At 54.0% G+C, this 15,530-nt stretch overlaps 6 protein-coding genes across 6 annotated transcripts; 4 read left to right on the top strand and 2 right to left on the bottom strand.

Annotated features, from left to right (window-relative positions):
- The first annotated feature begins 197 nt into the window (after positions 1–197).
- BDP55DRAFT_672393 (uncharacterized protein) lies at positions 198–1,620 on the top strand. The gene is made up of 5 exons (XM_060575527.1): positions 198–367; positions 435–712; positions 801–964; positions 1,043–1,111; positions 1,181–1,620. The coding sequence occupies exons 1-5, from the start codon at positions 339–341 to the stop codon at positions 1,370–1,372; spliced, it is 732 nt and encodes a 243-aa protein (XP_060426726.1). The 5' UTR covers positions 198–338; the 3' UTR covers positions 1,373–1,620.
- Positions 1,621–4,202: 2,582 nt separating this feature from the next.
- Positions 4,203–5,798, top strand: BDP55DRAFT_557896 (FAD binding domain-containing protein; the record flags this gene model as incomplete). Its single annotated transcript, XM_060569741.1, has 1 exon — positions 4,203–5,798. The coding sequence occupies one exon, from the start codon at positions 4,203–4,205 to the stop codon at positions 5,796–5,798; it is 1,596 nt and encodes a 531-aa protein (XP_060426725.1).
- Positions 5,799–7,140: 1,342 nt separating this feature from the next.
- On the bottom strand, positions 7,141–7,761 carry BDP55DRAFT_634730 (uncharacterized protein; the record flags this gene model as incomplete). The annotated part of the gene is made up of 2 exons (XM_060572702.1): positions 7,141–7,544; positions 7,632–7,761. 2 exons carry the CDS (start codon positions 7,759–7,761, stop codon positions 7,141–7,143), a joined length of 534 nt encoding a protein of 177 aa, XP_060426724.1.
- Positions 7,762–8,132: 371 nt separating this feature from the next.
- On the top strand, positions 8,133–10,244 carry BDP55DRAFT_557858 (general substrate transporter; the record flags this gene model as incomplete). The annotated part of the gene is made up of 7 exons (XM_060569738.1): positions 8,133–8,212; positions 8,348–8,739; positions 8,822–8,948; positions 9,010–9,425; positions 9,493–9,651; positions 9,707–9,804; positions 9,864–10,244. 7 exons carry the CDS (start codon positions 8,133–8,135, stop codon positions 10,242–10,244), a joined length of 1,653 nt encoding a protein of 550 aa, XP_060426723.1.
- Positions 10,245–11,087: 843 nt separating this feature from the next.
- BDP55DRAFT_634728 (uncharacterized protein) lies at positions 11,088–12,881 on the top strand (the record flags this gene model as incomplete). Its single annotated transcript, XM_060572701.1, is given in 4 exon segments — positions 11,088–11,363; positions 11,387–11,596; positions 11,678–12,396; positions 12,416–12,881. The coding sequence occupies 4 exon segments, from the start codon at positions 11,088–11,090 to the stop codon at positions 12,879–12,881; spliced, it is 1,671 nt and encodes a 556-aa protein (XP_060426722.1).
- A 348-nt stretch (positions 12,882–13,229) lies between these two features.
- Positions 13,230–14,870, bottom strand: BDP55DRAFT_634727 (uncharacterized protein; the record flags this gene model as incomplete). Its single annotated transcript, XM_060572700.1, has 1 exon — positions 13,230–14,870. The coding sequence occupies one exon, from the start codon at positions 14,868–14,870 to the stop codon at positions 13,230–13,232; it is 1,641 nt and encodes a 546-aa protein (XP_060426721.1).
- Between the last annotated feature and the right edge of the window lie 660 nt (positions 14,871–15,530).

The following is a 15,530-nucleotide window of genomic DNA, read 5'->3' as shown; positions in this document are numbered from 1 at the left end:
TGTTCAGACATCAACGGCTTTGACTATAAGTTACGGTACGCCTGACTAAGTATTCTAGTGAAGAATGTTTCGATCTAGTTAAAGGGAGCGCATGCTTAAATGACTGGCTGAGAAGAGACGCACAACGGCGAAATAGCGTCTTGGCAAGGCACTCTTTAAGGCAGCACAACTCAGCTGGCTCGCATCAGCCGCACACTAGCGCTCTTTCGCACGACATGAGAGCAAGAGATACAAACCAAGACGACCTTGCAACAGCATTATAGGCTTTAAAAGACATTCGATAATGAGAATATCAATTCGACTGCTTCAACTAACTAAGGAAGAATTCTTGACTGACCATGGGCCACCCTCCGATCCCGAGTCGCCTGTAAGTCCATTCCCACCCCACTCGACTACAAGTCCCTTCAGAAAAGCCACTACTAAGAACCAAACAGAGGCATATTCCGCCTCAAAGAAGCCGACACAAACACAGGACTCTTCTCGCGACGCGGCAAAAAGTACATATTCGCAGTGGCGGAAAAATACCCCCTGAATTTAGACGACGCCTTGGTTCTCATCTATTTCCCACTAATCCCTTACGGCTCAAGCGAGGCCATCGTTTTTACAAGAAGCGAGTCCGGTAAGGGCTTTTGTAGATATGCTGCGGTTATCGCGAGAGGTGATCCGCAGTTTGAGATCGAGATGCGGCACTACCCGGCTGGAGGGGCGATCGGTAAGTACTCCAAGACATGAATCTCAGTCTCACAGAGGCGGATTCAGACATGAATAGATCCTTAGTCTCTGAATACCAAGGAAAATAGCAACCTTCCACTCGCTCGCGGACGTTGTTGCCACTCGCCAAGACAAAAAGACAATTGACGCCGTTAAAATCGGTCTCAAATTTCGACGAAGCTGGGTCGGATCGCCAGAGTACACGGAGTGGCAAGAAGAGGCCGGGACTCCCGTAAAGTACAGGACCGAAGGTGTAAGTCTTCTTGCAGTCCATGAGTTACAACCATCCCTAGAGTGTCAAGCAGTATTGTTGACGACTGTTCCAACGCAGTCCAAAGTGTGGGACGACACGAACGCGAATATCGTAATGCTATTTCACCACTTCAATCGAGCCAAGAAAGTACGTCCATAATTACCCTGCTCAAAAGGTTGACGGCCGGCGAAAGGCTTACTAACCATCCAATACCAGCCCTCGGGGGCCAGATTCTCCATAGACTTGGTGCAGAAAAGTAGCGGCTCTAACCAGTATCTCATCTACCAGGAGCATATGCTTCCGGTTCTCGCCAAGGCCACGATGCATGCCCTCTTGGCTTGGAATTATTGGGCGCGTGATCTACAGGAAGCTTCGCCGATTCGAAGAGATGATGAAGGAGCCTCTTGATGCCGTTGGCTGCGACTTGCATGTCGCTGCGTGAAGTGGTCAGAAGTCGGAGCATGCGGGCGACAACATGAAGGGTAACCAGCATGTTCATCGTGCTTCTTCAAACCCCCTTGTTGCAACATCGAGAGTGTCTGATGGCGGATATAAGTAGCCCACTCCCAAATGACACGCGGATGGAAGAAACATGCTTAATATGAGATATCAGACGCTAGGCATAGCTACTTGTTATCAAAGGCGCTTGTGAACACCATCCCTGACCAGACAATCCGTAAATCTCCCACAAAGCTTCAAACGCTGCAACTCTTTATCTCGGCACGTCTTGACCAATATCTAGATGTAATCATGCCGCTCACTCCGCCTGATCTAACCCCAAGGCAAGTCCAAACCCAACGACGACAGGGACCATGCGCGTAAGAGCACTTTCTGCTGAGGGTGATCGTTCAGTACCTTTCTGACGAATGGACCATTGGCATGGTCGAATCCAGCGCGTCTGATAGCAGCAAGAATAAGGGTTTCATGCAAAGGGTGCAATTGCAAACTTTGAAGAGTCTGGGCCCTTTGCCTTTCGCACCACTAGTGTGTATAGCCATTCTTTGTCCAACTTGAGAGGCGCGAGCGCATATGAAAAACGGCTAGTCGAACGTTGTATCTCTAATACCGATCTATCTCTTGTACGTCATGATATACGAAGGCACGGGCTAACGTGTAATGATTCAAGCCGAAACCTCTGTCGAACTGGAAATTTGGAGAAAGAATATCGACGGGGCGATCTTGACCGTAAGTGTATTGGAGACTGAAGTGTGTGGCGGTCTCCATGCGTACCGAGAGGTTAACGGTCCTGGTCTTCAGTGCAGTTTTCGTTAGCACTCCATGAGATTTAGATGTCCACGAAGAGGGTATGCAAGCGTGAACCGTCTTACCGTCCCATCTGGCATAACTACCTTGCCAACGGGAAGGGAGTTGGGGCCTCGAGGCCACGGTGACGGTGGCTGGGGTACTCGATCCTGGCGGGTTGAATCCCATCTCTCGGCAAAGACCAACCTCCAGAGATCATGCCGGGTCTGCAGTGTAAAACCTCCATCTACATGCGGGCTTGATTTTTCCAAGGCGAGAATGATGTCTTCGAACGCAGACTTTTCCTAGAACACAAGGTCGTTGTAGCTTGAGTACAATCGGAGAGGGACCACAGGAACCCAAACAAAGTAAGAATCCATAACGAACGTCGGCGCGGATATTGATGCGCTAGTTGAAAGATTGAAAGGTTACGACGATGAAGTCGGGAGGTGGGTAAAAGTCCGCAGATGAGGAGAATGCGATGGGAAAGTGTCGGCGAAGGCGTGACATCTGGACGGAAGTTGGCAATTGGCAGTCACTTGAGGCCCGGGCGACTTGGGTAGCCAAGGAAGCGACGACATGCTGTCAACGCCCGGAGCTACCTATGGGAAGTCACGCACCAAGATTTTGAGTAGCAGGCCGCTATTACTGCCCCTCTCTGCCTTACCAAATTATTTGCGGTTTGAAAGAAATTGAAGTGGTTTCGGAAGGGGACTTTGAGCTGAAGACTGCCGTCAACCAATGAGATGTCGTCCGAGGTACCGAATTAGGAAGTCGATGAAGTTCAGGCCAACGGCCAATCAGCAACGACTTTGAGTCTGCATTGAGCCGTTTGAAGGAGACTTTCCCAAGCGCCAGAGTGAGATCTTTGAGCTGGGCATCTAAATCACTGTCGGAGCCGAGATCATGTTCTCCCGAACTGTTCGTCCTGTGAGGTGAGTGGTAGACTCTAAGGTCAAGGGCTCTGAATGGCCCTTATTTCGACGATTCGAAGTCTCTTTTGTTTGACTTTTGCCGAGAGGAACATCAGACGCATTTCCCCCAACAAACAAGGGCCACATAACAACCTCTGGAGAAATGCGTCTTGAAACACCCCAAGTAAACCCTCAAAGGCATGAATACTGATCCTCTTTGCTTCACAGAGACCAAATTGAGGAGTCTTCACGCCTATGATTATGATCAAGTCCTGCCTTGCCCGAGAGTGATGAGGAAAGCTCTCCGTTGAATCTTCGCCGCAGCCTCCGGATGATCGTCGTTGCCTTAAAGTCTGGCACACGTTCAAGACAGGGTGAGGTGACCCATAACGTCGGAGCATCGGGAGTCAAAGCGACCGACCTCCGACCCCTCACGTGACGCTCCTCACCCATAGATCCCAGCTGGCACTTCCGCCCGCCGACTACAAGCCAATTCCAACCACACCAGCCAACGCATTCATCGTCCCAAATAGGCCCAGGAAGGACGGCCAAGTCCAGGCGCAACACACTTTCTTGCTCAAAGTAACGCCATCGACAGCCAGAAGGATGTCACGACCCAAATGCCCCGCATTCGACCGGCCCCAATCCGGCCCCGGCTCCCGTATCTGTCCTTGACGTGCGTTGTGTGGACAACCCTGCACATCGTTCACGTTGCGTATTCCCCCGTCTTACTTCCCGCCCGCGGATATCTCCCCCGACAAGCCGTCAAGGAACGTGACGCCCGCGGGTATGATGCAGCACGGAGCTTGTGAAGGCGAGGTGCCGACGCGTTCGTTCAGCTGATGTCGGGCATGGAAACTCTGGTCCTCTTTGAAGCATGTCGAGTCCCCTAAATGCTCCGCAAGACAAAACCAAACAGAAGTACGCGGACAAAAGATGTTATTTAAAGTGACATCCCACCTCGCCTCGTCGCGGTCGGCAACCGCTGCCATTGCCTACTCAGAACCACCAACACACCAATGCATTCACCATCAGAGAAAAGACCATTGACATCGTCAACCAAGAGATCATCACTACCGAAAATGAGCGAAACAGACGTCCTCATCATCGGCGCCGGCCCCACGGGTCTGACTCTCGCACTCGAGCTCTCAGTGCAGAGCATCCCCTTCCGCATCATCGACAAGGCCCCCGTCCCGTCAGACAAGTCTCGCGCCCTAGCCGTGCAACCGCGCTCCCAGGAGCTCCTCCACCGCCACCCCCACATCGCAGAGTCCATGCTCGCCGAAGGCACCGCGGGACCCGGCGTCAACATCTACTGCAACAAGCGCCACCTCGTTACGGGCACCTTTGATGACCTCGGCTTCGATGATACTCGCTTCGGACTACCGCTGTGGATCTCCCAGGTCGACACCGAGGCAGCCATGTTGCGGCAGCTGGAGGTCTACGGCGGCACCGTGGAGCGGGGTGTGTCGGCGGACGACATCAAGCAAGACGGCGTCCGCGCGAGCACCACTTTAACCAAAGGCACGTCGAAGGAAGTCGTACGGGCAAAGTACATTGTCGGATGCGACGGCGCACACAGCGTCGTGCGGCACAGCGCCGACGTGACGTTTGAAGGCGCCCAGTACCCTCAGCAATTCATGCTCTGCGACGCAAAAGTAAAAGGCGACTATGACACAGAGCGCGTCTCTCTCTTCCTCGGCAGCCGTGTCATGGTCGTCTTTCCTCTCAAGGACGGCGTGGTCCGCTTTGTGGGCGAGAGATCGTCGAGGAGCAAGCGCGAGGGCGACCCGGACAAGGAAGAGATTGAAGAGTTTGTGGAGGAGATGATGGGGAAGAAGTTGGAGATTGAACAGACGCTGTGGCTCACGAGCTTCCGGTGGAACTGCCGAGGCGTCAACAACTATCGCGATGGACGGCTATTTATGGCCGGCGACGCAGCACATATCCATTCCCCTGCAGGCGGTCAAGGTATGAACACCGGCATCCAGGACGCCATCAACCTAGGCTGGAAGCTCGCGGCCGTGATCCGCGGCGAGAAGGAGGAAGCTTTCTTAGACACGTACAACGAGGAGCGTCACCCTGTCGGGCAGCACCTCCTCACGGGCACGGATCGTATGTTCACCATGGTGTCGTCGCAAAACACAATCTTCACGACGGTGCGGAACTGCTTGATGCCGTGGATCGTGCCCCGGATCTGGAGCAACAAGGCGCGACGGCTGTCGCTTTATACCTTCATCTCGCAGATGGCCATCAAGTACCGCAATAGCTCCATTGTCGGCACGGCAGTCGGCTTCGACGGGCCAGTTAGGGGCGGCTGGCGAGCGCCGGACGGGCAGGTCACTGACGAGAGGGGGGAGAAGGGGAAGTGGTTGCTGGGGATGACAAGCGCGCGAGATCACACGATTTTCCTTTTTGCGGGCGGCGCGGCGGATGACGAGGAGAACTTGGACAAGGCGGAGGAGAAGATTGTGACGGACGGGAGGTTCAAGGAGTATGGTGTCATCAAGATCTATGCCGGAGAGACGGTGGGAAAGGGGGGCTACAAGGACGTGGACGGGGTGCTGCACAAGCGGTACGGGTTCGAAAAGGGGGCGGGGATGGTGGTTGTGAGGCCGGATGGATATGTTGGGTTTATCGGGCCGGCGGAGTGCGTGGAGGAGTTTTTGTCAATGTGAGGGTGGGGTCCCGTATGCTGATGCGCGTTGCAAGAGTGTGAAGGAGACCAGAAGTAATTGTAATGGGTTGGGTGTTTGAACGATGGCTTTATTGAGACAAAGTCGGCAGTTTCGAAGACGAGGATAAATCCATCCTCTGTCTGTTAATCGCGGAATCGAATTTGGAGCAGTCAGCTAGCTCAGTAGTAGGCGACAACACATTTTGAATGAAACGAGCCAACATTTCTCCTGCATTGCTCGGCCTTACGCTCGGCGGCTCAATCGAATCGAATTGATGAAGGCCGCAGCCGCAAGCGCGCCAGGACTTGGCGTGGCGTGTGGGGGGCCAAGGGAGGGACGGGTTACGACTTCAACGTCCGAGGGGCCGGAGACTCTCCGAGTCAACGGCCGCGGAAGCAGCCATATTCCCTTCTCCGCAGAGCCTCTTTTCATCATGCCGAGTTGACAGCTACTTTATGTGGAGGTTACCACTGATATCAAGCTGTTGGGTTAAGGGCATGTTTGTGTGTATGGGATAATATATCGTTACAGAGACACTGGGGCCCTTTCCAATGAGGAAGAAATTACATCAGACTGACAGGAGAAAAGGAGGCATCTGTAGATGGAAATGGAGACAAGGGGGAACAAGGCGGCGAACGTGGAGTCCCCGCGTCGTGACATTGTGACGATGCATCGTCTGCTGTGGGCTCTGCTATTCGGTCCGATCGGCCCCCATCAGCCACTCAGAGACGAGCTTGTCGATGGGGTTTGAGCAATGCAAGATTCGGGGTGCGAGATGCAGTGAGTCGTCGCTTTTGTGGATTTTTTTCCCGCCTCATTGTGGGAGGTGACGATGGCGGGGACGGGGGACGTGGATGAATCGGAGAATTCAACCAAGTTTGTTCCGCGTTCTCGTTGTTCAACACAACGACGCAACCCAACTGATAGAAACGAACTTCGTTCTTGGTTCCCTACTGTCCTGTCTTTGTCTTGTCAAGAACCTGAGCTGGGAAAGATGGTTGAGGTGCTTGACTAAGACAGGTACGTACTGACTGCCCGCCGAGCCGAGGACGCCACGGATCGACGGAATTAAGCTTCGACTACAGCGATGGCCCCAGCACGCCTCGCCCGTTTCAGAGCCGCGGGTGGAGTACCTCCCCAACGACGTCATCGCCGCCCTCTTCACCAACGTCAAACGTCAACGTCAACGGCAGCAACCACTCTGTACTCTCGACTACTGTGAAGGAAGGAACGCGGGTACGTAGCGGTGATCAAGTATGCGGGGTGCAGATTTAATCCCCATTCTTTTCCATCTTCTCCCCTGCTGCTACCATGCTGCCATGCTGCCGTGCTTTGGCTTGACTCAGTTCGAGTCGTGGTCTGCACGGTTTGGCCGAACAATCATGTCATCCATCCAGCCAGTGAGGGTAGACGCAAGACAAACAGACACACACACAGAGAGAGAGAGATAGATGTCACTCCCGCACGGTCGGCCGGGCTCAACCCCGAAACTCTCAATATCCTTGTTCCCACCTGCGACCAGTGGACCACTGACCTCGAAATCTTTGATGCATTGGAGCTGACTGATTCCCCCGCCATACTTTCCCATCCTTGCGAGTCGGCCCGGCCTAATCAGCGTCGATACCAGCGAGCGGTCATCGCTCCCTGGGACCAACCATGGGTCTTGACCTTGGTTTCCTGCGTTGTTGCTGCTGCTGAGCTGCACATTTTCCTTGGCAGCTGTAGTAGACCAAGACGTTGAGGTTCCTGGGACGCAGGTCACTAACGCCGCCGCACCATGACGATGACATCGTTTTGTTATCCACGCTAGTCAGTTGCCTTCCCACCACCCACCACATCCATCACCCTTTACCCCACAGACTGGCGTAGATACCTCTGAACAGGTAGCCGCGACAGATTTAGCGGCGACGCCTTTGTTGTTCGCAGGGCTTGTCTGGGGTTGGCTGGCGTGCCCTGGCCCCATGCTGGTTCGGGACTAATTGACGGGGGCCCCATCACGGGAGAGATGATGCCGCTAGTGGGAGAAGATGGACGTTTGTAGTTCCCTTTTTTCCTTTTTCTTGACTTTCTATATAGACTGCGTCTGAGGCCGCTGTCTAAAGTAGCAAGAGTCCAAGACAAACGTCTTTTGGTCTAGTCTAGTCCAGGGTCTTTTTTTGATGGTATTCATCGGGATTGGGAATACACAGCACGGATTCCAGCACTAATTCCTCGACGCTCGGTCCGCACTCACTCGCCGTTTGCTCTACACCTCTTCTCTCACACACTACAACCACTTTCACCAATTGACGACAACACACGACTTTATCGATCCCGCAAACTCAGCCTTTCACCATGGGTTGGTTTGGCTTGAAGGGCGGATGGCTCACCTTCTGGGTGACCATCGCCTGCGCGACAGATATGACGCTATTCGGGTACATCTGCTCCTTCCTTCTCACCCTTCACCACTTACCAATTTGTTTACCCTCAAATTCCATCACTCAAAGCCCTCATCCACCCCACACCCCATCCTTCCCCGCCTACAAAATGGAAATCTAACAACCCACCAGTTATGACCAAGGCGTCTTCGGAGGCGTCATCGTAACAGACGACTTCCTCCAAACAATGGGCATCGTTGGCAACGACAAGCTCCAATCCACCGTCACCGCAATCTACGACATTGGCTGCTTCCTCGGTGCAATCTCCACCATCTGGATCGGCGAGCGCCTCGGCCGGAAGAACACCATCCTCGTCGGCACCACCATCATGTCTGTCGGCGCCATTTTGCAGACTGCCGCCTTTGGCCTCCCGCAAATGTTTGTCGGCCGCGTCGTGGCGGGTATCGGGAATGGTATCAATACCAGTACTGCGCCCGTATGGCAGGGTGAGACGAGCAAGGCGAGCTGGAGGGGCAAGTTGATTGTTATTGAGATGATTATGAACATCTTTGGGTTCTCGCTGAGTATGTCTTCCTCTTCCTCTCCTTGCCCGATTGGGTACCTCCCGTGCCCTACTCTTGAGCTCCGAATGCTAATAACGCGCAGGCAACTGGGTCACATTTGGCTTCTCGTACCTCACCGGTTCCATCTCATGGCGCGTCCCCCTCGCCTTTCAGTTCATCTTCATCTTCATTCTCTACGGCACCGTCCCCTGGTTGCCCGAGTCACCTCGGTACGTCCACGTCCCCGTCCTCATCACCCCACAACATATTCGTGGCTAACAATCCGCCCAGCTGGCTCATGGCCCAAGGTCGCGTCCCCGAAGCCGAACAAATTCTCGCCGACCTGGAAGACATGCCCGTTGACGACGCCTACATCCAGACCCAGTCCAAGGACATTCAGTGGGCCATCAACTACGAAAGAGAAAACACCGTCCCCTGGTCAGACCTCCTCCGAGGCCGGACTGGCGAGTCAGCGGGAACGTCCACCATCCGGCGTATATTCCTTGGGTGTGGAACCCAGGCCATGCAACAATTCAGTGGAATAAACGTGACATCGTATTACCTGCCCCTCGTTCTCATCAATTCCGTCGGTTTGGACAATAAACTTGCAAGGCTTTTGGCGGCTTGTAACTCTGTCAGTTACTTCTTGTTCAGCTTGATTGGAATTCCCAACGTGGAGAGGTGGGGAAGGCGAAAAATGATGATGTGTAAGTTGTGGAAACGTCAAATCCAAGCACGATGAATACGCGCAGGAAAGCTGACAGTGGAAAACAGACGGCGCCTTTGGCCAATTCATGTGCTACGCCGTTATTACCATTTGCATCAGGTACAATGAAATGGCCGGCCTCGCACCAGAGACGCAGTCTCAGTGGGCCAAGGCCTCCATCGCCTTCTTCTTCTTGTACTATGTCTTTTTTGGCATTTGCTGGCAGGGTACGTTAGGTCCTTTCCCAGGTCTTTGGGTTGACGTTTTGCTAATCTTCAACAGGTGTTCCTTGGCTGTACCCCACCGAGATCAACAGCTTGTCCATGCGCACAAAGGGTGCCGCCCTCGGTACCGCTACAAACTGGATCGTCAACTTCATGGTACGTCCTTCTCCCATCTGTTGCAAACTCAAAACATCCTAACCACCCCTCCCCAACAGGTTGTCGAAATCACACCCCCGGGAATCTCCGCCCTCGGCTGGCAATTCTACATCATCTGGACAGTGTTCAACTTCTCCTTCATCCCCATCGTCTACCTCTTCTACCCCGAAACAGCAGACCGCTCCCTCGAGGACGTGGACCGCTTCTTCGCAGACAACCACGATGTGTTCGTCTTCCGCGACAAGGACGCCACGAGCTCTAAGAGGCCGATGAAGTACGTCGCGCAGGAAGAGGAGGCTATTATGAAGCGGAATAGTCGGGGTGGCGTGCCCGGTGGGGAGGAAGAGGATATGTTGAGGAGGAGGGGCGTTGTGGAGAAGATGAACAAGGGGAGCGGGGATGAGGAGATGGCGTTTGGGGAGCATAAGGAGAGGCGGTAGGGTGTTGTTCGTAAAGAGTGTACGATCTAGATGGGATTTTTATGAGTTATGATTGTAGAATTTCATGATATACGATGATTATCAAGCACCTCCTTCAACGGATGACCTAAGGAGTTGAGAATGTCATTTTCTGACGTGACAGCCTAACGGCCGCGGTCGCCTTGGGACATGGATGGAGCTTGGTGGCAGACAACCAATGAACATGGAAAATGCCACCAACTTTGAGCAGTCTTCTGAGATCCCGATTGATTCCATTCTATGGATCTGTCTATGCTGGTCTGATTCGGTCTAGGTAGAGTCTCTGTAATAGTTAGTTCGTTTCAACACCGGCTCCGACATACACTGCTACTTTTATTGAAAGCAGTAATAGCAACAGTAGAAGTAGATCTAGAGCGGCAAAATCATTGTACACCCACCTAACACGTCCGGGTACCCGATCGGTTGTCAAAAGGTCAAGCATTTTATTGCTCGAAGGAGGACCACAGCGGGCAACCTGCAAGAAAATTGTCCAGCAAACGCATGCGCCTTGCGGCCGCCTCGGAGGGAGTGAAGTTTCACAGCTCACCACGGTCACGAAGCTACCTATCTCCATTGCCTTACCTCGTAATAGGTTCTCAAAACTTACCTCAAGGTGCCTACCTACCTACTTCACCTTACTTAAGGGAGCTGGTGCCAAACTGACCTGTTTTTCTTTGCACCTTACTTCCTACCTACGTTTCCTCTCGTCCTTCTTCCGTCAAACGCTTTTACTGGCGAATTCTTTTCTCGTCTTACCACTTCCCATTGCATCTCAAGAAACTGTCACTCGCCCTTCTTCCCTGCCATGCTCTACCAATCTCCAGCATGTCTTGGCCCTGGATACCGAGAAACGACCTCGGTGACGAGCAACTCCGCAACCTTCAGGAAGGGTTTGAACGTTACAAGCCCAGAACAACAGTGACGCTCTGCCCTCGAGAGCCAGGTATATCATACGGCCTTCCAGAGTACGGACCAGGAATCCGCCCCGAGTCCAACGAGTGGCGCCTCCCAAATTTCAACCCAACGATCGACCAGCCGGATCACGAAGCGCAAGTCGAGATCATCGAATGCTTGAAGGGTGGTATCGAGGGCCGTGCCCTGGTCCTTTTATGCAAGATCACAAGGTGCCATCTATCAGGCATGATACTCACCATCCTCCCACTCGCGGACTAAGGGTTGTGCTCAAAGTGTTCGACTCAGCATTCTTCCCTCAGCAACTGGGAATCTTTCTGCGCGAGCACGCACCAAGCGACCTTCCCAGTCAGCTCCTGAGCCGGGAGGCTAATGCTTACGAGTATTTCTACAACCAAGGCATGACAGGCAATCCTCATATGGTACCACAGTACTACGGCAGCAGGGCAATCACGTTTCCCGTCATCGAATCAACTGGATCTGATAGTTCCCCGTGAATTCAGACACGTCGATGGAGATGTGCTGGCGCTGTGCTAATCGAGCACATTCAAGGTCAATCGCTTGAGAAGATATGCAAAAGACACGAGAGTGGAGCCCTGATCCCCGACCAGGCAATGCTTCCCTTCCCCGATTCTGCGAGTGATCAGGGAGGAGGACTCCAGTTGAAGAATTTGCCATCCCGACTGAATATTTTCAAGCAGATCGTTCATGGCGGCGTTTGCTTCAAGCACGTCGGCGCTGACCTCACAAGTTTCGACGGTTTTATACCACGCAATATGTTCCTCACCTTCGACAACGATAGCCAGCTGGCCCTAGAAAACGTCCGCCCCGTTCTTCTTGACTACAGTCGCTGTGTCATATGGTCTCAGAGCCGTCAAGGCACGCACGGACGGCTCGACGAAGTGTACCCAGACGCCCCGCCCATTCCCAGCAGATACGTCCTAGACAAGAGCCCAATGCAGCGACTTCCGAGGCCTCCGCACCCTCTGATCATCTACAATCATGTCAGCTGGCTGCAGGACTTCGAAGGTTGGTGTCCCGTCGACTGGATGGAGAGAGAGTCGGACAAGTTCGAAGTCTGGGTCAAGAGCGAGTTTGGGGAGCCCGAGCAGCAGCGGACCTACTCGACTGTGAAGATGCTCGAAGAAAAGATGCAGGAAGTGTGGAACGTCGATCAAGAGAGGTACGAGATGGAGAAACCATCCCTCATCGCACGGGGAAGGTATGACCTCATCATCCAGGATTGCGTTATTCATCCAACTCCCCAGGAGAAGCGCCAGGCCGAAGCAGACGCCGAGCACAAAGCACACGTCATGCATTCTAGAAGAATCAGAGAACTCTTTCGGGAATGGGGATGGCCTATTCCGAGTCATCTGGATGCAAAATGCAAAGATCCACCGGCTCCTGAGATGGGCTCCTAGGAGGAGCCAGCTCAGGGAGCTAAGGCACGTCCGCAAAAGAGTTATGGCGGTCTGCGGCACCAAGGGCGGAAAAGTTGAGAAATTCTCAAGAATATTTGCTCAGCGGTTTCCATTAGGAGAGGCTTTTTCTGCCGCTGGCGGACCAAGCAAGGAAGGCGAGGACGCTAAACATGACTGCGTAGTGGCAGATACTCGGGCTTCTCCTCGGAAGAAGACCCAGAGAGTGTCATTGTTCGGAAAAGCTTTGCAGATTTTGGGGGAAAGCCGGTCATGGCGAGAGGATTGAGGGTGGACGTACTCAAAACGCAGAGGCATAGAAAGAGTATGAGTAGATAATTGAATCGAAGTATAACATGCGTCTAGACTCGTTCCGTTGTCCCCTGGTTGCTCGCTGATTGACCGTGATAGGTTTTCAGGTTCTGCTCAAGATTATGATCCGAATGAGGACTTGACCATATAAGATACCACTTGTCGAAACACATGCAAAAAAGGATAATGGCCTTTCCGCTGGCACGAAGTGCAACGCATTTGACTTGCGCGTTCAGGAAGCTAGGGACAATGTAATCACCCCAGTCCATCCCAGCCCAAATAGCCCCCACCATCCAAAGCATGCCGAGAATCACATCCTCCTTCCTCACGCTCTCCCAACAACACCCAACAACTCATCGACAACCACTCCCCTAAAAGCCCGATCCAACCCACAACTACCTCTCGCATCAAAAACACTCTCGTCTTCATCCTCGCTCTCACCGCCGCCTCTTCCTTCTCCTTCACCCTCCATGGCCGAAAACATCATAGCCAACTGCCGCGGATCCAACGCCGCCCTGACGGCAGCCGTATACCTCCCTCCCATAACCGCGTTCAACGTCCCAAGATGCTCCGCCGCGGCAACAGCACCGACGCCAACACCAGAACCAGCACCGCCCAAAGACGAGGCCGTAGACGTGGAAGCAGACGCAGACGCAAACGTAGCCTCGGCAACGGACCGCCCCAGCCCGAGCTCCAACAACAACACCCCCAACGCAAGTATATCCCTCATCTTGCCCTCCTCCAGCGCCTCTCCCCCATCACCGCGATCATCATCACCGCCAACAACCCGGCACCGCCTCAACTCCCCCTCCTCAAACCCAGCCCCAACAAGCAGCGGCACCGACACCTTGGCCTCATACTCCCCGCCTCGCACCCCAAACCACACATTCTCAGCACGCACGGCGCCATGCACCCGATCAACAGCATGAAGCTCGCTCACCGCCCTCGCAAGCTGTCCCGCAAACCGGATCTTATCCGACAGGATCCTCGCCGCCGCCTCCCGCCGCCCGCGCGTGAAATGGCCCGTCGGCGAGCCGAGGTGCTCCGACAATCTGTGGATCTCGGCGCGGCGACAGCCTTGCAGCGGGGAAGCGTCGTAGAGGTATTCCAGACGCTGCTTCCGCTTCCTGTCCTGATTCTGGTCAAAGATCCGGAAGCCCGTGCAGCGGAGGAGGTACGGCGACCGGACGGCATGTAAGAACGTAGCGAGCTTGAGCGTTTTTCGGCACATATTGGGGTCATTCTGCGGCATAGCCCTCGTCTCGACAATGGTGTTCGCGTCGCGGAACCGCAGGCACGAGGCCGAATCCGATGCGCCGCCGTCGGCGGCTCCGTCAACGTCAGGGTTACCACATGTATCGTCGTTCGCGAGGAGCAAACTCGCAATCAAAGGAGCATCCCCCCTCTGGATCCGAATCTGCCAGATATCGTGCTCGAGACTCGGATCCCGCCCCACGGCGATATCGCGCAGCTGGACGGCGCGCGTGTCCCGGCTGAAGAGGTCCTGGTTGAGCACGCGCTTGATGGCAAGAACGACGTCGGCGCGGATCTCGTCGTTGAGGGCTTTCAGCTGCCTGTGGGTTTCGAGGAGGAGTTTCGGGTATTGTGGGCTAGCGAGAGATGTCTCTTCCGCCGCCGCTACCGCCGCCGGGCTCTGTTCAAAGACGCGGAGGGTCTCGTTGGCTCGTCTGAAGGAATATCTGCAAATATTCAGGTCCGCCGGGGCGAGGCGGCGAAACGTGGTTGAGGATGTCTCGAGTTGGCAGATTTGGTCGTTATAGATGAGTCTGTGTAGCGCGGTTGTGCGGTGTAGTTCGGATTGGAGCTGGTTCATCTGTCTTCGCGTCTGTAACTGGATCGTCTTCGTAGTGTGAGCCAAGTCGACTAGTTTATGAGCAGTCTTCTCGGCTCTGGAGACCACCTCTCCCAAACCAGTGATGCCATCGTTGTTATTGCTATTCACCATGTCTGCGTCGCTATATCGAGTACATCAAACTTGTTGACGAGCACATAAACGACGCAACAGCGGGTTGTTATACATAACCCGGATCAATGTTGGAGGGTGTCCCGACACAACGGTTCACTTTCCCGGTTCCGGGGGGGTTTCCACAGTCGTCGAACCGGCACCATGAACGTTACCTCGGAAAACACACGCAGGAGACAAGAAAAATTGCGATGCGGTAACTGAATCGGGTTCCAAGAATCATATCCTGCCCGACTGGCGGCACACGTAGATCTCTGCGGGACACCGAGTCGTAAATCATGCCATTGTTGCAGACACTCAGCTTCCAACGACTCGTCTCCTGGTTTGGCTTTGGTGCCATCCAACAAAGGCCCCTCCCCCTCCTTCCTTTCCTTTTCAGCCTCGCTAGGTTCCTTAACGGAGAGGGGACCGCCAGGTGTTCAGGGACGAAGCCAACCTCCCGGAAGGGAGTCCATGACATCACACCCGAGAGAATGCATATCATCGGCTTCGAAGGCCGAAAAGCTGGCTCCGACGCAGTAGTTTCTGTGACAAACTTGAAGGGGACTGAGGGGGGTTCGGGACTAGACATGTCGTTGCGGGCCAATGATTCAAGCGCTTAACAGCTGTATCATACGCCAAACGACCCGGTAATGTTGCCAG

This window comes from Colletotrichum godetiae, assembly GCF_030913485.1.
Source record: "Colletotrichum godetiae strain CBS 193.32 chromosome Unknown BDP55scaffold_36, whole genome shotgun sequence".
NCBI classification, from domain to species: Eukaryota; Fungi; Ascomycota; class Sordariomycetes; order Glomerellales; family Glomerellaceae; genus Colletotrichum; species Colletotrichum godetiae.
The sequence above is the reverse complement of the archived record's forward strand: the minus strand, read 5'-3'. Positions and strand labels throughout refer to the sequence as shown.